Source organism: Sinocyclocheilus anshuiensis, unplaced genomic scaffold, assembly GCF_001515605.1.
Source record: "Sinocyclocheilus anshuiensis isolate Anshui unplaced genomic scaffold, SAMN03320099.WGS_v1.1 scaffold229, whole genome shotgun sequence".
NCBI classification, from domain to species: domain Eukaryota; kingdom Metazoa; phylum Chordata; class Actinopteri; order Cypriniformes; family Cyprinidae; genus Sinocyclocheilus; species Sinocyclocheilus anshuiensis.
Genome location: NW_015537957.1, coordinates 970,661 through 993,378, shown reverse-complemented (window position 1 = coordinate 993,378; position 22,718 = coordinate 970,661). Strand labels below are relative to the sequence as shown.

At 37.7% G+C, this 22,718-nt stretch overlaps 4 protein-coding genes across 7 annotated transcripts in view; 2 read left to right on the top strand and 2 right to left on the bottom strand.

Annotated features, from left to right (window-relative positions):
• mettl23 (methyltransferase 23, arginine) overlaps positions 1–1,285 on the bottom strand; it is a 6,683-nt gene extending 5,398 nt beyond the window's left edge. Inside the window, exons 1-2 of one of the 2 annotated variants that reach the window (XM_016456828.1) lie at positions 1,196–1,285; positions 907–1,011 (exon numbers count right to left, since the gene is read on the bottom strand). In XM_016456828.1, coding sequence (XP_016312314.1) covers positions 907–1,011; positions 1,196–1,270 — 180 coding nt within the window. In that variant the 5' untranslated portion in view covers positions 1,271–1,285. Of the gene's footprint in view, positions 1–906; positions 1,012–1,084 lie in introns of both variants that reach the window. The other variant, XM_016456819.1, reaches the window with a different exon arrangement.
• mfsd11 (major facilitator superfamily domain containing 11) overlaps positions 1–5,840 on the bottom strand; it is a 27,472-nt gene extending 21,632 nt beyond the window's left edge. Inside the window, exon 1 of the mRNA XM_016456786.1 lies at positions 5,757–5,840. Coding sequence (XP_016312272.1) covers positions 5,757–5,819 — 63 coding nt within the window. The 5' untranslated portion in view covers positions 5,820–5,840. The remainder of the gene's footprint in view (positions 1–5,756) is intronic.
• On the top strand, positions 1,474–11,832 carry jmjd6 (jumonji domain containing 6, arginine demethylase and lysine hydroxylase). The gene is made up of 6 exons (XM_016456806.1): positions 1,474–1,873; positions 4,635–5,023; positions 6,543–6,829; positions 7,804–7,939; positions 8,288–8,426; positions 9,896–11,832. Exons 1-6 carry the CDS (start codon positions 1,745–1,747, stop codon positions 10,025–10,027), a joined length of 1,212 nt encoding a protein of 403 aa, XP_016312292.1. The 5' UTR covers positions 1,474–1,744; the 3' UTR covers positions 10,028–11,832.
• Positions 11,833–13,011: 1,179 nt separating this feature from the next.
• Positions 13,012–22,718, top strand: part of si:ch73-366l1.5 (FILIA-N KH-like domain-containing protein) — a 26,648-nt gene continuing 16,941 nt past the window's right edge. Inside the window, exons 1-2 of one of the 3 annotated variants that reach the window (XM_016456769.1) lie at positions 13,012–13,670; positions 15,937–16,054. In XM_016456769.1, coding sequence (XP_016312255.1) covers positions 13,383–13,670; positions 15,937–16,054 — 406 coding nt within the window. In that variant the 5' untranslated portion in view covers positions 13,012–13,382. Of the gene's footprint in view, positions 13,671–15,936; positions 16,087–22,718 lie in introns of all 3 variants that reach the window. The other 2 variants (XM_016456762.1, XM_016456775.1) reach the window with 2 other exon arrangements.

The following is a 22,718-nucleotide window of genomic DNA, read 5'->3' as shown; positions in this document are numbered from 1 at the left end:
GAGTGTGTGTGTGTGTGTGTGTGTGTGTGTGTGTGTGTGTGTGTGTGTTTGTGTATGGAGAAGGCTTGAAACAACTCATGATCCAAAGCATACAACATCATCTGAAACATGTGGAGCAGTGTGATGGCACGAGCATGCATGGCTTCCAGTGGCACTGGGTTACTGGTGTTTATTGATGTCGTGACCGAGGACAGAAGCAGCCGGATGAATTCTGAAGTGTATAGAGATATACTCTCTGCCCAGATTCAATCAAATGGAGCAAAGTTGATTGGACAGCGCTTCATAGTACAAATAAATGATGACCCAAAACATACAGCAAAAGCAACCCAGGAGTTTCTGAAGTTAAAAAGTGGATTATTCTGCAATGGCCAAGTCAATCTCCTAATCTCAACCCAGTTGAGCATGTGTTTCACTCGCTGAAGACAAAACTAAAGGCAGAAAGACCCACAAACAAACAACAACAACTGAAGTCAGCTGCAGTAAAGGCCTGGAAAAGCATCACAAAAGAGGAAACCCAGTCACTGCTGATGTCCATGAGCTCCAGACTTAAGGCAGCCATTGCCTGCAAAGGATTCTCAACAAAATATTAAAAATGAACATTTTATTTATGATTATATTTATTTGTCCAATTACATTTGAGCCCCTGAAAATGGAGGACTGTGTATAAAAATGGTTGTAATTCCCAAGCATTTTGTAATATTTTTGTTCAACCCTTTGAATTAAAGCTTAAAGTCTGTACATATACATACAGAGCCGAAATTATGAAAACTGTCAATGTCCAAATATATATGGAACTAAGTGTATGTTTCAGCATTGGCTCCCTTTAAAGTCATGAATGTGAACTTGAATTGACCACATTGTGAGTCAAAGCATCAGCTAAGTGACCAGTAAGTGGGATGTAGTCACCTCAAGAACGGTCTTGTGTTGTAGTTCACTTCTTGCCATCCACACATACTGTGACAGTACCACCGCACAGGGCCAAACATACATCCCATATTGTGGATCAAGAACCTGAATTATAAGAATGTTTATTGCAAGATTAGTAACAAATAAATTACATAAAGCATTAAAAACTTTGCTGTACCTCAGGAATAGACACAGTTAAGGACTGAGAGCCTCCACAGTCCTCAAACGTGAATGATTTCTCTACTAGCGTTTGAGAAGATTCATTCATGGTCTCTTACTGGTGTTTTACCTGCTCCCAGTACTTGACTTGGACCACATTTATTTTCAGCTTTCCAGAACAATTCCGGCCATTAAATCCATTCATCCAATCACACTAGTACGTTAAGGCGGCCTCTTTCTCTTGTGAAGTTCTATTGGATCTCAGTTTGCTGACAGGACAGCGACTCGTACACTCGACAGCCAATCGGATTCCAAGCTGACAGTTAAATGCATAAAGCCAGCCAATCAGATTCTTGGATTCTCCCTTGGGGGCGGGAAATAAGCTATGATGTTAGATTGCGCCATAAGGCGTGAAAGAAGCTTGCTGCCACCAGGTTATCTAACTTTAGTTTATTATCGAACCCTTCAGTATATCAACCGCCTCCCTCTCTGAAATAAATATAACTTGTTTCCTGTATTGCGTAGATTTTACTGTCGGCAGCAAAAGAGCTGCACACGCCTCTACAAGGCCTCCAGTGATTGGCTAGCCGCTTCAGTCTCCATAGACTTTCAATACATTGCAGTTAGCACGCGAGCTACAAGCGTCACCCAAACGCAAGACGCGCTGAAACGTTGAAGAATGAACCATAAAAGTAAGAAACGGATCAAAGAGGCGAAGCGGAGCGCCAGACCCGAGCTGAAGGACTCGAGCGACTGGACCAAACACAATTACTGCGAGAGCTTTGATGTGTCGCACCGGACAGTGAAGGTAACGATGTTTACGCCGCGGAACGCGTAGCCCAGGCGTTACCGGTAAAGCTGGACGCTACACGTTGGCGTCTTGTAGTTTGTTGTTGAAGTTACATGCACATGTGGTCGGATCGCGGTTTGGTGGCGGGAGCCGGTGGCTACGTTCATCAGCGCACGTACGCACTTCCTCGTGCAGAACGACGCACTTTAAAAGTTCATTGTTGCTAGAGCAGTCCAACAGTAATGAACATATTTTATGTTTAGGATAAACTGTTTTTTATACGTCATATTGAGGTGTTTTCAGAAGAATTTAGAGGTTTCTAAAATGTATACAGTACCACAAAGTACCATGGTATATTATATCATAACAGTGGTTCTGAATCAGGGGCCCGGGGCCAACTAGGAGGCCTCAGCAAACTTACAAGGGGCCTAAAAATGACTTTGGTAACACTTTATTTTAAGGTGTCCTTGTTACACGTTACATGTACTTACTATTATAATAGCAATTAATTATGCATTAAGAAACGAGAATATAATTTGTTCACTCTTTATTTTAAGGTCCAATTCTTATTATTAACAAACTATTAACTACAATTTTTGCCTCAATAAACTCCTAATTTGCCGCTTATGAATGGTCATGCAGAATATGTGCTTTAAACAGCCAATATGTTAATAATAGGCATTCTAATAAGCAACTAGTTAATAGTGAGAATTGGTCCCTATACTAAAGTGTTAGCTTAACGCGTCATTTTTTTTCTAGTTAAGCTGAGCTTAAAATCTTTTTTTTTTTTTTTTTTTGGAGAAGAAATTGGGAGTTTGACCCTCTAACTAGCACTCTATTATATTTCTATTCTGTTTGTTTTCTGTTTATTTATTATAAAAAAACTTGACTCACTAATACTAGCTCTATCTATTTTATTTCTGTTATATATACTTTTCTTTTTATTTATTATAAAAAAAAAACTACTGCGTTAGACTAACTGGGACTTGTCACAGCACTATATTATATATAATATAGCACTATAGTACACACAGCGCTATAATATATATATATATATATATATGTGTGTGTGTGTGTGTGTGTGTGTGTGTGTGTATGTATGTATATATATATATATTTGTTTGTTGCCATTTTGTTAGTTTGCTTCTAAGTTGCTTTGGATAAAAGCATCTGCTAAATGATTAAATGTAAAATGTGTGTGAGTATACATATAAGTAAGTAACAAGTGACTGGAAAAGTCAAGTAAATTCACTGGGTACAAAGAGTGGAAACCCTGAAGAACTTTTGACTCTTAAAAATTCTGGAATCCTTAAAGGGGTCATATGATGCGATTTCAAGTTTTCCTTTCTCTTTGGAGTGTTACAAGCTGATTGTGTATAGATAAGATCCCTGAAGTTGCAAAGACTAAAGTCTCAAAACCAAAGAGATATTCTTTATCAAAGTTAAGACTCTGCCACGCCCCCCTAAAACACCTCGTTCTAACACGCCCCCACATATCTACCTCACTATGTGGAAATATTTGCATAATACCGCCCAAACGTGCATGCAAAGAAAGAAGGCGTGGTTTCAGGAACAGCAGTAGTGTTGAAGCAGCCATGTCAGGGAGACGCTGTGTTTCAGTGCGAAAGCAAAAGCACTTTATTTGGCCTTCCGAAAGTAGATGCATTTAGGAATCTTTAGATGTGTTTGAGAGAGGCGGGGCATAGAGGACCTACAGTAATGTACAGTATTTGAAAAATAATGTGTTTTTTTAACGTTAAAGCATGTCAACATATTCTGTTACACAAAATACACAAAATAATAATCTTTAAAAAGGCATCATATGACCCCTTTAATTGTAAAAATAATTGTTAATATTTTATCTATAGACCCTCATAGTTTCTGTAAAAAAAATAAAAAAAAAAAGAGTTTGAAAACAAAAACAAAGTGCTTTGGAGTCAAACATTTTGAGAGTAACTGCCCCAAAGTTATTTCTTAGTGTTATTTCTTCTGTTTTGGAACACACAAAGCAAAATGACACTGTTTTCATACAATGTTCCTGTGTCTGTGAAGAGCTCAGCCGCAGGAGAATCTTCATGGAGTGGCTAAAAATAATCTGACCAGCGAGACCAGAGCCATTTTAGAGACCCTGTCTAAGGCGAACAGTGCGCTGTTGCTCTTTTAGTGTCATGGGGTCCTTAGGTTTATGGAGTTTTTCTTACATTCCCAATCCTAAACCAAAAGGGATCTAGATCCGTCTTAGAGCCCTTGGACTTTATTGTACTGTCAGTACATTTTAGCTCAGAAACCCAGAACAGAGTCTTCATGCAACAGTAGTTCATGTGACTGTCTACCTCTAAAATAGACAAAAACACCATAAATGAAGTACCACTTATGAACTATATTCCAAAGTATTGTATAGCTTTGAGAAACTGACCAAGTAGTAATAAAGCCTATCAACACAGTGATGTTGTTGTTGTTGGGGTTTCATGGTCAAACGCCATTGACAGCAATCCCGGCAGTTGACTTTTATGATGCTTTTGATTGTCTCCTAAAGTTTTTGGCTTTATCTACTGTAAAAAAAACAAGAATTGACTTTGGTTTTTATTCTGAAGGTTAAATTCAATCACATTCAGGAACTTGTGAGTTCCTTGTCCTGTTAACCATTATCATCCACTGGCCTTCAACTTTGGTTTTAAGTGCTCTGGTGTTTATGTATGACTTTCTGTAAAGCTGATGTGAAATGATGATTGTAAGAAGCTTCAGAGAAAATAAAAACGGCTTGCCTGTCTTTGTCCAGGACAACGTGGAGCGAGTGGACACCCAGCGACTCAGTCCAGAGGAGTTCATTCAGCGTTTTGAGAAACCGTATAAGCCCGTCGTTCTGCTGAACTGCCAAGACTCATGGCCAGCCCGGGAAAAGTGGACCTTGGAGCGACTCAAGCGCAAATACCGCAACCAGAAGTTCAAATGCGGCGAGGACAATGATGGCTACTCTGTCAAGATGAAAATGAAGTACTACGTGGAGTATTTGGAGTCAACCCATGACGACAGCCCCCTCTACATTTTTGATAGCAGTTTCGGCGAGCATGCTAAGCGCCGCAAGCTTTTGGAGGACTACCAGGTGCCAGTTTTCTTTAGGGACGACCTCTTTCAGTTTGCGGGGGAGAAGCGCCGTCCTCCGTACAGGTAACGCTTCCTTTCTTTCCATCACTTCTCAGTTTCAGCCTTGCTGATTTTAATAAACATTGATGCTTAACAAGCTTTGGTTTAAAAAAAAAAAAACAGAGGTAAGTTTCTTTTTTTTTTTTTTTTTTTTTTGTAAGAATTATTAGAAATGAAACTATTACCTAGCATAATATAACAGAATGAAAATGCTAAATTTATAGTATGATATAATCAGTGTTGGGCTAGTTACCCAAAAAATGTAATATATTACTCATTACTAGTTACTCCTTTCAAAAGTAATATTATTACTTGTGACTTTCTGGCAACAGTAATTAGTTACACTACTAGTTACATTACTTTAATTTCACGCCTCACATAAGTTGCATATCTTCCCCATTAAATTCTTCTAAAATGTTACCAACAATATATTTCTGCCTCATAATTTGACCAAAATCCACATTGGATAGTAGTCAGAAGTTATTACACCACGACACTCAGTGGTGATTAATAGTAACGTTTAAGTAAACTGTTGTCATGTGTAGCTTGAAGCTAATTGTAGCTATAATTTCTGTTATACCCATATACGATTATATTCCATGCTGTATTTTATCAAAAGAAATCACATAAGTTCATAAGAAAATGTTTCATTCTCTAAAAAGATTTTAAGCAAGTTATATAGGGGTCAGAGGTGGGTGGGCCATGTGATGTCAGAGTAAAGTAATGCCACAACTTACACATCAGTGTTCAGATCATCTTTTCTCCTGACAAAATCAATATAATGCCAATATTTCCATCCACTGAATGTAAGCTTTTTCATATTCCATATGCCTGCTGCACTGGTGACTTCATGTGTCTTTGCAAGTCGTGAAAATTCTAAAAAGAAATCTAGGAATTATTGGATTGTTGGACTTTAAATCAGCGGGGTCGAGGCATCGAAAGTAACTAAGAAACAAGCTGTTTTATGGATAGTAACTGTAATATTATTACTGAAATCTTATTAGTAATTAGTTACACTAGTTACTGCAAAAGGTAATATTACTGTAACTAGTTACTGCCCAACACTGGATATTAGTTATTACTTTTGTTGAAAATTAGAAAATGTTTATTTTTCATTTGTTTCAATTACATTTGTTAAAAAGAAATGACATTTTATATTTTTTGAAAAGGGAAAAAATATGTAACAATTTAATAAACTTTATTGAAATTAAGTATTATATATATGATATAAAATAATATAATATAAATTTGAAGGTTCCCCCCAAATAGGAAATTCACAATAATATAATGTAATATAATAAATATTAGATAAAGTTGATTTGATTGATTCCCCCAAAGAGGACAATCAATATAATGTAATTTTTTTAAGTTACTTTTTTTTAGAAAAAGAAAAAAACTTACATTTTAAGAGGTTTTTTGTTATAATAAATGTGTTATAATGATTTTATAGTGTTTATAATATTTTTATAAAACTTTCAGACACTAATTGTAGTTCATGTGTGTTTTTAGTTCATTAAGGCTATTTTTTGTCCTGTTCATGTAGGTGGATTGTGATGGGTCCTGCCCGTTCTGGAACAGGCATCCACATTGACCCGCTCGGCACGAGTGCGTGGAACGCCCTGGTGCAGGGCCACAAACGCTGGTGCCTGTTCCCCACCCACACACCCCGTGAGCTCATCAAGGTGACGCGAGATGACGGGGGAAACCAGCAGGACGAGGCCATCACCTGGTTCAATGTCATCTATCCCCGCACACAGCAGCTCACCTGGCCAGCCGAGTTCAGACCGCTGGAGATCCTTCAGCATCCCGGAGAGACTGTGTTTGTGCCCGGTCAGTTACTGCACTGAGCTGATTTTACACACATTTACTTTCCATTGACAAGGTTCTCATATTTTGGCTTTTTCACAAAGCAGAATGATTACGTCTGGCATTGATCCTTGATTTTTATACTTGTGAAAATGTGTACGCAACCTGAGCACATGTGGAATCCCACAATGCAGTAGACCGATTTGACTTTCCGTTTCACAACTTCTGAAGTCATAAATAGGAACGGTGTTATTCCATTCAGCATTCTTCATTCCATACAACACACATCTGTTTTGTTGGACTGGTTTCAAAATGTTTTACTGACAGGTCAGTCGTGTTCCACTATTTTGTGCTGAAGTGGATTATCAGTTCTAATATTTATCCCGTATATAATTATAATAATAATATGTTGAGTGTCTTATGAGTGCTGAGTAATGCCTCTACATAACTTTAAACCACATGGCATTCAAGCTTCATACCACATGGTGTTTATGAGACTGGAAAGGAATCCACGGCGCTTGTTCAGGCTTTGTTAGTCTTGCTTATCGACTTTAAATAGATGTTGGCATTACAAAGAAACCATCTGAGTGCAATTTAGGTGCTCCGTTCAGTCAAAACAGAAAGTATTAGTATGAAGGCAGGTGAAGTGTAGAAGCCTTCTACTCATAAGACCTATACTCATAACAAAAAACACACTTAGGTCAGTCACCCATCATCCCATCTGAAGAAAACCGATCACTCAGATGAATGCAAAAAACATCTGACAGATACAGACTTGACTTTATTGTTCACAGTAAATGTTTTTGAGGAACATCTTAAAAGTTAGGCCTATATAATAAAATTATAGTGCTTATGTTAATTATATCTAAGCCGCAGTGGAGATGCAAAATGATGATAATGCAGTTCAAATCCACAATTTTTGTTAAAATAATATATTCTTGTGCAACAAATCATGCAGCCGTAATTGTAATTGAGGTTGAAACCTATGTTTTGTGTAGGTGGATGGTGGCATGTTGTCCTCAATCTGGACATGGCTATTGCTGTGACCCAGAATTTTGCGAGCACCACTAACTTCCCCATCGTGTGGCACAAGACTGTGCGAGGTCGCCCCAAACTCTCCAGAAAGTGGTACCGGTAAGACCCTGCTCTGTACACTGATTTCTTCATTCACTTAAGTTACTTTTTATTAAAGATGTTTATATTTTTGCTGCTCTTCAAATGGGCCTTGTTCCTTTGTTCCACAACAAACAATTTGACCCCTAACAAAGTTTATCAAAAGTTAGTGTATTAAAAATGTGAACATTTTTAGAAGACATGAGACGTGAAGGTGTATAAAAAACACAACAGCAAAACAATAGTATTGTGCGCCATGTCCAATCAAGCTGTAAGTGGGAAAATATGTGGAAATGTATATTTTGAGAAATGGTAGTTGTTTTGATTATTTAAGTGGGTTCGTGATGAAGTTTGTCACGTGTGTCTCAGGATCCTGAAACAGGAGAGGCCTGATATTGCTGCTTTGGCAGATAAAGTCGACCTGCAGGAATCAACAGGCATTGCCTCGGACAGCTCCAGTGACTCGTCATCCTCTTCCTCCTCCAGCTCCTCCGACTCTGATTCAGAGGTACAGCTTGTTCCTGCAGAACCCCACACACAAACTCCTATACTAGAGTCCTGACATGAGCTGCTGAACACCTCCATCTGATTCACCTGCTCACCGACTGACCCACTATGTGACCAAGCTCTACATGTGACTAGGCCTAGACCACAGAGCTAATAACTGTTGATAATTTAATTAAGCTTTTTCTTTTCAACACTCTCATTCACTAACTATGTGAACAGATGGTGAAAACAGGGGCAGTACAGTTAACACAAGCTAGAGGGCGCAAGGAATTCACATTGAACAGTACAGTGTATTATGCACTGTTACTATTTGATTTAAATTAGTATTCAAATGTCAGAAATGGTTTACAATCCTCAAAGAAAACTTTTAATGAAGTAGTCATATCTGTATTTTCTATACATATTTCTATAACACATCTATCTATCTATCTATCTGTCTGTTAGTCTGTCTTTCTGTCAGTCTATCAGTCTGTCTGTCAGTCTGTCTGTCTGTCTTTCAGTCAGTCTGTCTGTCTCTCTCTGTCTGTCTGTCTTTCAGTCAGTCTCTCTGTCTGTCTCTGTCTTTCAGTTTGTCTCTGTCTTTCTGTCTTTGTCTGTCTGTCTGTCTTTCAGTCAGTCTCTCTGTCTGTCTCTGTCTGTCAGTTTGTCTGTGTCTGTCTGTCTGTCTTTGTCTGTCTGTCTGTCTTTCAGTCAGTCTCTATGTCTGTCTGTGTCTGTCAGTCTGTCTCTCTCTGTCTGTCTGTCTGTCTTTCTCTGTCTGTCTGTCTCGGTCTGTCTATACACACACACACACACACACACACACACACACACACACATATAATGGTAATAATTAAATGCATATTAAACAGCCTGAATGTAAACAGGAGTCATTAAAATGTAACTTATTTTTTTGATAGTTTGGTTCTTCAAGAATGCGTTAAACTGTTTTCAGCATTGATAATAATCATAAATGTTTCTTGATCTGCAAACCAGCATATTAGACTGATTTCTGAAGGATCATGTGACATTGAAGACTAGAGTAATGAAAAATGCAGCTTTGCGTCACAGGAATAAATTACATTTTAAAATGTATTCAAATAGAAAACGGCTTTTTAAATTGTGGTTATTTCACAATATTGCAATTTTGTTTTTTAAATTTTTTTTAATAATAATTCAGCCTTGGTGAGTATAAGAGATTATTATGTATATTCCTGATCCCTTCCTGTCCTGCAGTAATATGCATCTAATCGGTTTATTTTTATACAAACAAATCAGAGGAACCTTCATTTCAGTCAAAACGAGCCTTTCAAAATTCACATAAATTTGTTTAATTCAAGAAATAACACCGATTGTGAATCTAGTTAAAACTAACCAAGGTATGTTTTTGAACATTTAAACATTTTCATTTGTATTCATTAAATCCCAATGAGGATATTTTCATATGTACATGAGATGCTTACGTTCTCACATTTGTCCTTTTCCCTGAAGGCTGACTCGGGCTCTGAGGGCGACGCCATGACCCATCGCAGAAAGAAGAGGAGAATCTGTGGCATGATGGGGAACGGTGACATCACAAGCCAGGACGACTGCGTGAGCAAAGAGCGCAGTTCGTCTCGGTGACGTCCCGCTCGACAACAGAGGGGCTGCAGCCATATTCGCCTCCTAGACCATGAAACGTCACGCTCTCTCTGTCTGTCGCCCTCAGGAGACTCCTGTCCGTTAGATAAGAGGTTGCCTCTGCGTCACGTCTGGGCACATGATAACAAACTCTGCCCTAGTGCGCTTTTAGAGATAAACACGAACAAAATATCCAAATATGTGCTTGCTGGAGGAGCGTTGCATGAATGCATCAACAGCTGTGTGTGAGAAGAGAAGGGAAACCCTCCTTGTGTTGCCTTTGCTGATGTCAGGCTCTGGACAGGAAGCTTGACGTCTCCTCCTGTCCCAGTGCCAACGTCGTTAATCTGCGTTTGATTCAGAACAATGCCGTTTTTGTATTTCACAGGGGTTATGTGCAGATTTGTGAGAGATGTATCATGACCCATCTAGGGTAATATGGTTGGCCTGATGTGTAATGCTGCCTTTAGCTCTTTGATTCTAGAACATTGATTATTTTATTACTGATTCTACTTCTTGAGCTGCACTTAAACATGGGTTTCTTGTCTTTTGGTTAAACTAGCCCATAGTACTTACAACTGTTAAACGGCAGTGATTTCTGGTCCCTTTTCTCACTCTTCTAGATAAGAATTTTGATTTAAAATGTCTCAAACTTTAAATTAGATGCCCTTTATGGAGCGCCACACTACATGTGATACATACATACATACATGCATACATATATATATGGAGTTATCCAGAAATGGAGTTATCTGTTTTTGCAAATAAACTCTTCATATATTCTATCGTTTGCACGAATTAAGAATTACTTATATGCCTTGTTTGCCTTGTCTAATTTGTTCCCTCATTTTAGTAAATTGTGGCTGACCTCGTACTAATTTGTTCCCTTGTTTCAATTTTGAACAAAAAATTGGCCTCAATTTACTAAAATTAGGGAACGAATTCTACATTTGTGAAAACGGTAAATATTTTGTCGGTATCTCATGTGCGAAGCTTTGTATTGCCTAAATAACATTGTAGTGGAGCCAAAAGTTTGAACGCACCTTTTCTTAAGTTGGAACTACTGTGAATGCGCCAAAAAAACGTTTGAACTCGACTTTTCTCTTCTTTCGTCTATTAGCAGTGAATTCAATGGTTAATTTAGCTCAACTAACTGAAATATGAGGTGTTTTTCTTTTATAACCCCTCTGCGTAAGTGAAACACTAGGAGGCGCTTATTTATTATACAGTGCGCTATGAGCCACGCAAAGAGGGGGAAAATCTTGCAATCATAATTCATGAAAATCCACATTTCCTGTTCAAAATGGAAAACGTGACTAGCCTATAATGTCTTAAAATGTTTTTGTATGTTTTCAATTCTTTTTTTAACTGAAGGAAATAGCGTAACTCCAAAAATGGCGACCTGTCATGACCTAAATGTTTCAGGGCTGCAGTACTCTATATGTTGTGATGGTGTGAGGTGATTAATGATCGAAGTGAGTGTTGTTGAGGGGTTTGTGTCAGTGCTTTCTTTGTGTACGAGTCGAGGAGAAAGATGTGGTTAAAAAGTGCCTATTTTTACGTGATGTTGGTCATTCAGGTTGCTCATATTTCACATTCTCATATCATTTCTCAGAGCTGTGGTTTTGAATTGCAAATGTTAGTGTTTTAATGAATGGCCTGTGCTCTTAGATGAAGCCTCCAGATCTTCAGTGTTTTCTCTAGGGTATGTTCTTACTTCAGCTCCTCATGTTCCATGTTCAGCACTGGCTCGGCTATGTGACACTTTGATGTTGCTCAGATCAAACAAAATTATTAATGATAATTGTTTAATAAAGGTTTCTATGTATTTATCTCTGTGTTATCAGTGTTTTTGTCCTGATATTGCGTGTTGTCCACTGGGCATATTTAACCGTTCAGGGTGTGACTGTACATTCAAACCACCATGGCTGATTTTTATTGACCATTGCATGCCATATTTCCTCTTTATACGTCATTGTGGTTATTTATGACGAGATCAATTCAAAGGAGTCACGCACCAAATACCAGCAGAATATCTCTTATCCCAGATAGTTTCTAGAGGTAAAATTCTATTTTTTAATACAATAAGACTTTTATTAAAAAAAACACATTTCTTAATTTGTTTTAGGTTACTGGTGTAATTGTAGTAACTTCAATTGAACTCAACTTATTAAAGGGGTCATATGATGCTGCTAAAAAGAACATTATTTTGTGTATTTGGTGTAATGAAATGTTTATGCGATTTAAGGTTAAAAAAACACATTATTTTCCACATACTGTACATTGTTTCCCCTCTATGCACCGCCTTTCTGAAACGTGTCGATCTTTACAAAGCTCATCCGTCTGAAAAAGCGAGGTGTGTAACACTCCAAAGAGAAAGGAAAAATTGAAATCGCATCATATGACCCCTTTAAATTATGCAGCTTTCACAAGGATATTTTAACTAGCCTACTTTCACACAATTTTAAAACGTGTAAACTACGCCTTTGTTTAAAGAACAATGACATTTATTGGGAATAGTGTTGCTGTTTATAAGAAAAAACGTTTTTAAGTCATGCATCAGAAGGTTAAAGTTAGTTTTAAAGAGAATGCGAAATGTATTGCGATCTGATATAGGCTATAAGCAGCGATATCCATTACAAATATAACCATACTGCATCAACATTACAATTTACTGTACGCAGTCTGGTAAAATTCTATAAATTTCTAAAAGATATGCTAGTATAAGTTCAGTAGGGACGTATACTATACTGTCCATCACAATAAAATGTTATTTTTCAAAGCATACGAGAAAACAAAGAAAGAAACTTCTTTTGCGCCTCTCAGTGTTGCTCCTTTAATAAGGTGGGCTGTCCTTTAGGGAGTGACGCTGCTTTGAAAGTCATTGGTTGTGTCTCAAAACCTAATAATAACCTGCCTAACTAGCATTTATGGGTATCAGCAAGAAGCAGCATTTTTAGAATCCTCAATAGTTGCGTTTGGAACGTGATGCCCGTTCATTTTATTTGATCTATTAGCCTATTCATGCACTTGAGCTATTCATCATTTAAGATAATTTTGTTGAAATGGTGTGACTGGTTACAAATACATTTTATTTATTGTAAGCGTTCAGAACGCTGGATCGTTCGTCTTTTGGAACTCGGAGGCGCGTCCTAGTGCGCCCCTGAATTGCTGTCTATGTAGGCAGCTGACTAGGATTTAAGACACAGCCATTTCAGAAAGCGTCTCTGGCACATGGGCTTTATGAGATCGCTCGCTCAGAGGCGTTCTAACGGGACGAGCCGAGGCGGTCACTAATCCGCGTTTTACAGGCGTCCGCTCTTACATGCCACAGTAACGACAACAGCAGCAGGCAATCATGACTATAGACGCGCCCGTTATTTTGTCCGCACTTTTCTTTACGATTATTGCCATTATAGTTGCATCGGCGTTCCTGGCGAAGAAACCTGCGCAAAAGAAAGAACAGAAACAGAAACAGCATGAGAAATCCGAGCGGGTTACTGAGTATCACCAGCCCATAGTAGAGCAACCAGCTCCAGCTCCAGTTCAGAAGGAGGTGATTATTGAAAAGAAAAGGGAAGAACCCGCTCCTGTCGCTCCTGTCGTAGAAGCTGAAGTCATCCCCGTGCAACAAACACCTGTACAGGTAAGATGCGTCCTGGCCATTCAGCGCACCTTGCGTTTCCTCTACACTATTTTTGATTAGGTTTATGTGCGCATCACACATGAGTCGGACCGGCGTCTTTGGCCTCGCGTCATGAGTGCAGCGTTTGTAAGACGGTCTGTCAAGATTCAACACAGTTCAGCTTTTTAAAATGTCTCCAATCCAGATCCGTTCAGTTCCATTTTGTTGCGCGTTTTTCGACGCATTTGCGTAAACGTTTCATTAAGAGTCGTTCCACGATATTTTTTCAATTGTTGATGTCAAAGTGGTGTCCCTGCTGGAAAAAAAAAACAGTAGACACCATTACAAAATTTTTATGGTTTTATTGGTTATAATGAGACTTGTGTTGGTTTTAATGGAAACTGTAATGGACACTGTGGGTTTCTACTGGTCGCCTATTGGTGGCTTGTTAAAACCAATACATCCTAACCATTTTTTAACGGTTTTAATTGTTAAAAGTTGACGGTTTGTAATGGTATTTGTAGTGGAAACCATTAAACATTTCTGTAAACATTTTTTTCAGCACGGGTCTGCTGTGTGTCGTCGTGTCTGAAAAGGAAAAAAAAAAGTCTCGTGCCATAAGCGTTGCATGTTTTAAAAGAGCATATATGAAAAACCGCGGTATTTATATGCGGTTTTTGTACGCACAACTCTAAATTGTGGCAGCCTGTATAATTCGTTTAAGGATGAAGTGGCAGCACTTGAACGTTGGCCAGGGTTTATCAAGGGTTCACAGCTGATTACCAAACGGTTCACAGCAATACAAGAGAGTCTCAAGAGTTCTTTCAAGAGTTTTCATTATTGTTATGAGATTGTATGTTTTACTTTTCAGTTTGTTTGTAATTGTCATTCATGATGACTGTAATGCAAATCTTGTCCTGTGGCCATAAATTCTAGAATAGAGTTCAGAAACAGGGCTGATAAACAAAGTAATCACTTAACATATAGCTATTCGTTACTTTAACATTCATTCAATGTAGAAACATGGTTGCTCCAGTGAAGGAGATCATTTACCAGTATATTTTCAATTCTTGTTTGGGAAAAAAAAAAAACGCTACACAACTGAAGATCTTTTCAAAACACTGTGGAGACGGCCATATTGTTGTAGAGTACAGAATGTTTCTTTGCTCAGCCTTTTTTAAACATCATCCTGGTGAGAGCAGGGTTTTTGACCTTTCATATGAGAAGAACGCGTTTGGTCTTGTCTTAGAATGTGCTCACCACAGCAGAACCCAGAGCTTTGGACGTGACAAACTCCAGGGTCCTTCTATATATGGTTTCAAACCTATATCATATATATTTAAAAGTGTATATTGTATAACATGTTGGTGTTGAGAGCTCAAGGAGTCTTGAGCACAGATGTGTGTTACACTAGTGAGCACATGATCTTAAATGAATACTCCTGAGGAATTTACGTTTACAAAAACGGAGGTGCTAAAACGAGCTTCATAGTTCCAGTATTACAAAACTGACATAACACACCATTGTTGTGACACTATTATTTCTCTCTCTGGTGGACTACTTGATGATCTTCAATACGTTTTAAGTTTAATACAATCACTAATTTGACAAGATCACTTTCTGATTAAAGTCCATATTCTGGTTATGGCTTTATTTTGGAAAGCAAACATTTACATAATCCACAGATACTGGAATATTCCTGTATACATGTAATACAAAAAAAAGTTTGTCCTCCTTGCTCCAATAATGTATTTTATCAGTAGCTTGACTTTCCCCATTTTTCTGTTTCTAATATCACCCACATTTACCTTTGTTTATGCGTATGTCTAAATGAATGTTTGCTTATGGATATTGTAAATAAGGTGTTTAAACGACCCAGAATTCTGGCATGTGACAGAATTTTAAAAACGGTAATATTTACTTTATCTGGTTTTGGCTCGTTCGTACATTTACATAACATAACCAGAATATGACCAAATTCCGATTGATATTGGAATATTCTTGTATCAGAAAATTCTTCTTTTTTGATTTTGGTTCCATTTACTTTCTGGAACCAATCAGTTTCACTTTACAGGTTAATAACAATAATAATTAACTACTATTATTATTATTAATTATCTATTTATTTCATAATATGCAACTATGTATGGAACTTGTTCTATTTCTCAATTCTCTAGCCTTTTCCAACTCGTATAACATATAAAATTAGGTTTTCATATTTTACCACACTGGCAACACAATGTGTATCCTTGCTTTTTCCTGAGCTTCATTCTCTTTGCTCAAAGAGGCAGAGGTAAAGGCTGAAGAGGAGATAGCTGTTGAGCCAAAAAAGGAAGAGCCTGCTGCAGTCGCGCCTGTAATTGAGGAAGTTGGTGTTGTAGAGGAACAGCCTGCAGTTGAACCTGAGGTCACCCCCCTGCAAGAAACACCTGTCCAGGTAAGATGAGTGATATGATGTACTTGTTTCACAGCGTGTAAAGGTGAAATGGATATGTATTTTGTATAAATTCTTTTGTTTTGTGTTTTTTGTTCTATTTTTGTTATCATTACATTAGGATGTTCTATGTTATGTTTTCTGTTATTATTATTATTTTTATATTTATTGGATTATTTTAGTGTCATGATGGTTTTATTTAAGTGGCTTGATGGTGTTTTGTGTTTGTGTATGATCATGTGCACTATCTATTTTAAATTATTGGCCATTTTTAATGGACAGCCCACTCTGATTCATCATGTGTCTTTTATTTGCACCACCTGTATTGCTGCAGTTATGAGTAATGATGACCTACAGCCAATAATAGAGCAAGATAACGGGGCAAAGGAAATTTCATGGGGTAGAGTGATCTCCCCAACCATTCTTTCCTCTATATTCTTGTTTTTTTTGTTGTTGTTGTTTTTCACTGTAAATCAGAATATGGACAGCCTGGAGCGCGAGCTGCTTCTTTTCCTTTGGAGGAATTCCAGTCTTGAACCAGAATTCCACTCACGCGTGATCTTATGTCATTCCCTGTATCACTTCTCGTTCTGTAAATGAGACCGAGTTGTCTGGATTCTTCGTAGTGAAATAGTGTATAATGTGTGACGACCCTCTCAGTCACCCATCTGGCATGTAATGTGCCAACCTTAGCGACTTTGGCAACAGCGATCTGACAGCTTTGAAAATCATGTAGCGTATACCTGGCATAAGGCATCACCAGCTTGCCTTTAATACACTTATAAAAATAAAGGTTCTTTATAAACATCTATGGTTCCATTAAGAACCTTTAACATCCATCGAACCTTTCCATTCTACCAAAGGTTCTTTATAGTGGAAGAACGTTCTTTAGATTGTTAAAATGTTCTTCACGCCTAGAAAAACATGTTTCTTTTAAGAATTGTTCACTGAAAGATTTTTTTAGAACTCAGTTCCTCTATGGTGTAGCTGCAACCCTCCTTTTGAATTGGACTTTGAACTTTGTAACTTTGCAGATCTTTTTTATGCTCAAACTGCAACATTGCAGACTAACTAAAGTTGAAAAAGTGAAAAAGCCTAATAGGACCCCTTTAAGAGAACCTATTTTTAAGAGTGTATATTCCTTTTGATAGCTGTTAAGTTCTACACACGAGAAATATTAGAACTGGCGTCACACCTTCTGCTCCAATCCTGTCCATTCAGTACTGCAGGAGACCCTCTGCTATCCATTACACAGTGTTATGTAACATTGCTTTTTCTGCCTCCACTAGCCTGACTAAATAACCATGAGAGTGATAAAATTACGGATAGAGCCAGGCCGAATTTAGTCTAATCTCCCATAGCCAGACTTCAGACTAAGTGCATTAAATCTGGTCTGCATTGCAGCTCATTCTGGCCGAGACCCACCCACCAAAGATGACAAGGGGCTGTTTGTTTAGAAGCGAACAATTACGGTTCTTTACATTTTGGGGGCAGAACAGTAGACCAGCATGGGAAATAAATCAAATAATGGTAAGGCAGTCACAGTGAATGGTTTACTTCCAGTGAAGAGCATATAGCTTCCACTGCACGACAGTGAATGTCTTCCATGCAGAAGCTTGGAATATATTGATGATATATTACTCATTTATTGAGGCTATAAAGCATATTTACATAACCTGGTTCTTGGTTCCTGCTGAGTTTTATTTTCAGCTCTAATCAAACACACCAGGCCATAAATTTGGAATGAACCCCAGGAGCTTGACGGAGACCCAATTTGCATACTTTTACTGCACATTAAAAGTACATACTTGATGTAAAATAAGTACTTTGAAATGGATGAGCAACACTGACACTGGATGTACTAATCTTTAAAGCACTACATATTATGCACAGATTGGGACTAATGCCTTTAGATTAACTGGTTTAGGTGTGTTTGGTTAGAGGTGAAACTGAACTCTGCAGGAAGGAAGATCTCAAGGGGCAAGGTTGAGACGTATGTGTTGATTGGTTTCTAGGGAAGAAATAAACTCCTGGACTGTGTTTGTTACTCGTGGGGCAGATCTCCAATAGATGTGTGACTTTGGATGAGAGCTGGAAGATGGATCATCTCCAGCAGATTTGCCCTGCCTCTTGCCTGGATGTTTTCATGTGGTAACATGAAACACAAATAAATTTCACTCAAAAATGAAATATCCTTCATTTTCTATAAAACTTCAGTTAATGCCACTTGTTGAGAAAAAGAAGTCCACTTAATCATATTGAATGCACACTTGTAATGTATTTCAAATCTAACAAGTGTATTAAAAACTCTACCAATATTAATGCAGTCAATATTAATGAAATAAAAGCCCACTTAAGTGTACTTAAGAGATACACTTTCATGACTATGCTTCTGAACACATTTAAATATACTTAATGTCAGATTAAAAGTTTTACTTTAGAGTATATTTTAAATCCATTGTTTTAATAATCTTTTATCGTGCTCTAAAGTACACTTATTTTGATGTGTTGACTAACATACTAGAGCACATGTAAAGTACCTAACTAATTTTAACTGTATATATTAAATTTAACTGTAATGTATGATTATAAATGTGTAATTATAGATTTAAATATGACATACTTTTAATAGAAATGACATTAAAGTGGATTTTAGTTTACCATAAATGCTTGTCAGTACATTCAACAGCAACTTTAAATGTATTTCAAAGACAACAGAAGTTATGATATAAATTAAGTTGCATATAATGTAAACTATATTTTTTATTTAATTCCAAATGACATGCATTTGTTCACATTTAAGTATTTTATTTTAGAGTAGGGTGAATTCAGGTAAATTGGGACTATTTTTGCCACTGAGATGGGGAAAAAATGTCCCAATCTATATCCAAAAGTGTACTTCTTTTCACAAAGGGCACCATATTTTTTATTTATTTATATATATATATACAGTATATCATCAATTTTGGATAAACTCCCCTTTAACCAACATGTAAAAACATAGCAAGCTGTCTTTGGTCACTTTTAATGTCAGCCAGTGACAGTGTCTTTCTTGTCTAAATAGTCCATTTTTGTACACAATAACCTGGAAATTGTACCAGACTTTGTTGATAGTCAAAAGTCTGTTTCTCTTGTTTTACCGGACATTTGTCACATTTGGAAGCAAAATGGGTTGAGAATGCGGTTTCATGTTGACTTTAAACTCTGTAACCCCTGTGGTCCCCCATGATCTTTGGCTCTGTGACCTTTAGACATGTTGACATGGCATGATTCCTTCTTTGGCACTTTTAGACCTCCCTCTGTCTCCCTAAAGACATGAGATAAAATCTAGAAAGAAGGGCTTGAATTTCACCATTCTTTGCGCTGAGCCTTATGGATCGACTGCAGGTTTAGAGAGCGTTAAGGAATTGGTTCCTTCATGACTCTATACATTGTTTATCTGCTATTTTTGCCTCATAATCAGATTTATTTTTTCTGCTTTTGGATGGTAAACTAATGACACAGAGTGTGCAGTGTGTTGTTCTAGTCTCTTTTTTAAGCATCTGGACCAGTTAAAGAAATGAAAAAGGAATTTGTCCAAAAATGACAATTACTTTGAATACAACGGAACTGTATCCAAAGTGAAGCGTAGCCTATGTCCTAAATCACACTTGCTTCAGGGGCTGGTTAATTGCGCCAATTTTCAGTTTATCTTTCTTCCCAGTTCCTGTTCGGTCTCTTTCTCCCTCAATTCCAACTCTCAGCTCCTCAAGTTTCCTTTGTTCGGAGTGTTTAAACTTCCTTACATGGCAATGTGTATTCAGAGGGAAAACCTCAAAGAAGAAAGCTGTACCAATCTGCTCCGAGGTGCCGCCAACAAGAATTTAACACCAGCAAAAAAAAAAAAAAGTCCTGCGAACATAACATGTGAATGAGTGGCTGAACTGCAGGGTTAATTTAAAACCGAAGCCGTCAGTGTTGAATATGCAGACCATGAGCATCTGAAACAGGGCGAGCGCTCAAGAACATTCCTCGGCACTTTGTTTCTGTCTCTACGCCAGCCAGGCTCCTAACAGGAGTCTGCTGTGGAATCCGTCCGTCTGCCTGCTGATTGGTCAGGCTTTCCTCTGACTTTGCCTGTTTGGAATTTCGGCCTGTTACTGCTAGCTTCCTTTTTCAGTGATCTGTGCAAACATGGGCATGATTGATTTCCTCTAGGTGTGAGTTTAACTGAAATTAGTATCCTGAGACTGTGACCGGTTGTATTGGGACGTTAATGTTTTATATCCTCAATGAACTGTATACATGAACATTTGCTTGAAGAATTCTGGAAAAATAAAGGGCATTTTAAAGGTTTTATTAGCACACATTTTAAATCTTTTTTTTTTTTTTTTTTTTTTTACGGCATTTTAAAGGTTTTATTTGCACACATTTTAAATCTTTTTTTTTTTTTTTTTCATAAATGGGCAGTTTAGTTTGAGGTGTACAGTCTAGAGTAGGTGTTGAGTGTTATATTTGGCTCTATTCACATTTAATATTCATATGAAATGCAGCCAAGTTTCCATATAACCTTCCAACTGAGAGGAAGCTAAATCTAAAGCTAAAAGTGGTCAATTCCAGTTCAAAATTTGTTCCAAATCAGTGAGCTGCCTTTCTTGGACCGCATTGTAAGCATCATATTCATGCTTCCATCATGTTCCAGAAGTCTTGCAATATAATAATGAACGTTGTGTATCATTTGCAGGGAGTACAATCCCATGATGCATTATGATGTAAAAAAAAAAAAGAATCCACGTAGAAATGCTGATTGTAAATGCACTTTTTTTCATTCTAAAGAGAACCAAAGAGTATAGATAATACAACATTTTTGGAAGCTCTGAATCAACTCAACCAACTGTTTTGCAAAAAAGTATTCAGTTTTGAAGAAACGAGTCGTTTTTAAAACGAATCCCAAGCCGTTTCATGTTGACCTCAACATGAAACATTAGCATTTTGCCCGCCCACTTGTTGGTCTTTTCGGGTTGGTCTGAATGAAAATTCAAATTCATTCTTTGCCACTAGGTGCTGCTTTTGGAGCGGTAAAAATAGCGGTTTCCCCGGTAACGCTAAACACTGTACACAAAGCAGCACTGCGCTCACAAACGCTGCTTTATCAGGCATTACAGGCTCATGATGAAATGAAAATGAGACCAATCGGACCAATCACCGCAGATTAGTGTCACGCAAAGGAGGGGTTTGGAAAAATTAATCGTTAAACAAATCGTTTGGGAGTCGTTGAGCAAGTAAGGTAAAAATAAATGCATATTATAAGACAATGAAAGTGTTTTTTTGACCTTGCACGCATGTCAACCTGTTGTTGGGGACTCCCACAAAACCAAGATATAAACCTTTCATAACCCATAATAGGGGCACTTTAAAATATCACACACTGGTCAAAACTTTGTAAATGCAATATGAACTCAACCCAGACATGAATAAAGATACATTTTACAAACCAGTAGTTATGGTAGAAAAGCTTTTCCAAACTTTGAATCAATTGAACCAGTGGCTTCGCAAAATGATTTGAACACTTCAAACACCTTAAACCACTCAAGAATGCAATATGAACTCGGCCCAAACATGAGTAAAAACACCTAACCAATTACAAATGTCTTTATGAAAGCATATTCTAAACATCATTAAATACCAAAAAATGTAAGGTTAAAAACAATTAACTTTCACTGTCCTATTTTGTTATACATGCATGTTTATTAAAATTATAAAGCTGACCCAGTTAAAACCATGTGTTAAACTCTGGTTCATGAGGTGACCAGATCACCACTCTCTAGCCATGAACTATTGGAATTCAAACAGTTTTGAAACCATATTATGTTGTTAGAAAGCCTTGTTTTTTTTGTTTTTTTTATCATGTGACTTGGCCAGTTATTTCCTCTCATGTATAGGCATAGAATGGTAGAGCCCTGCATTTCAAACTTTTTTACGCCCCTCGGGCCGGGCTTCGGGTCAATTTTCACGTCATAGTTCAAACGCGGGCCGGGCCTCGGGCCTGTTTTAGGCTTCTCCTTATTTTTTTATATTTTAGACATCCATCAATTAGTGATGAAAAAATTGCCTCACTGGTGGAAACAACAGGAGATCGTGCTACCGCGTTGTTTTCTTTATTTTATAAAAGCACAACGTTTTGTTGATATTGTGAGTGCACACAAATAAAAGTAGACCCTTTACAGTTACGAATGATGTATTACTCTTACCTTTATGAGTAAAAATGACGGCGTATCCACTGAAAATAATGTCCTGCATGTCCTGCAAAGTGCGCTTTAGCTTCCACTCTCCGCACAAACTATTGGATATAGCGCACATTTATCTAGGTTTAACGTTTAAACATTGTTATATGCTTGAACTGTTTTATATCTATAGATTTTATTTTAGGCCAGTCCTGATGATTTGAGAAGGCTGAATCAGGGGTGCGCAAACGCGGGCCGGGCCTCGGGCCTGTTTTAGGCTTCTCCTTATTTTTTTATATTTTAGACATCCATCAATTAGTGATGAAAAAATTGCCTCACTGGTGGAAACAACAGGAGATCGTGCTACCGCGACTGTCAAGAGCGGCTCGATGGTGTTTAGTGTCCCGCAGCAGCAGTATGTATGGTGCGTGC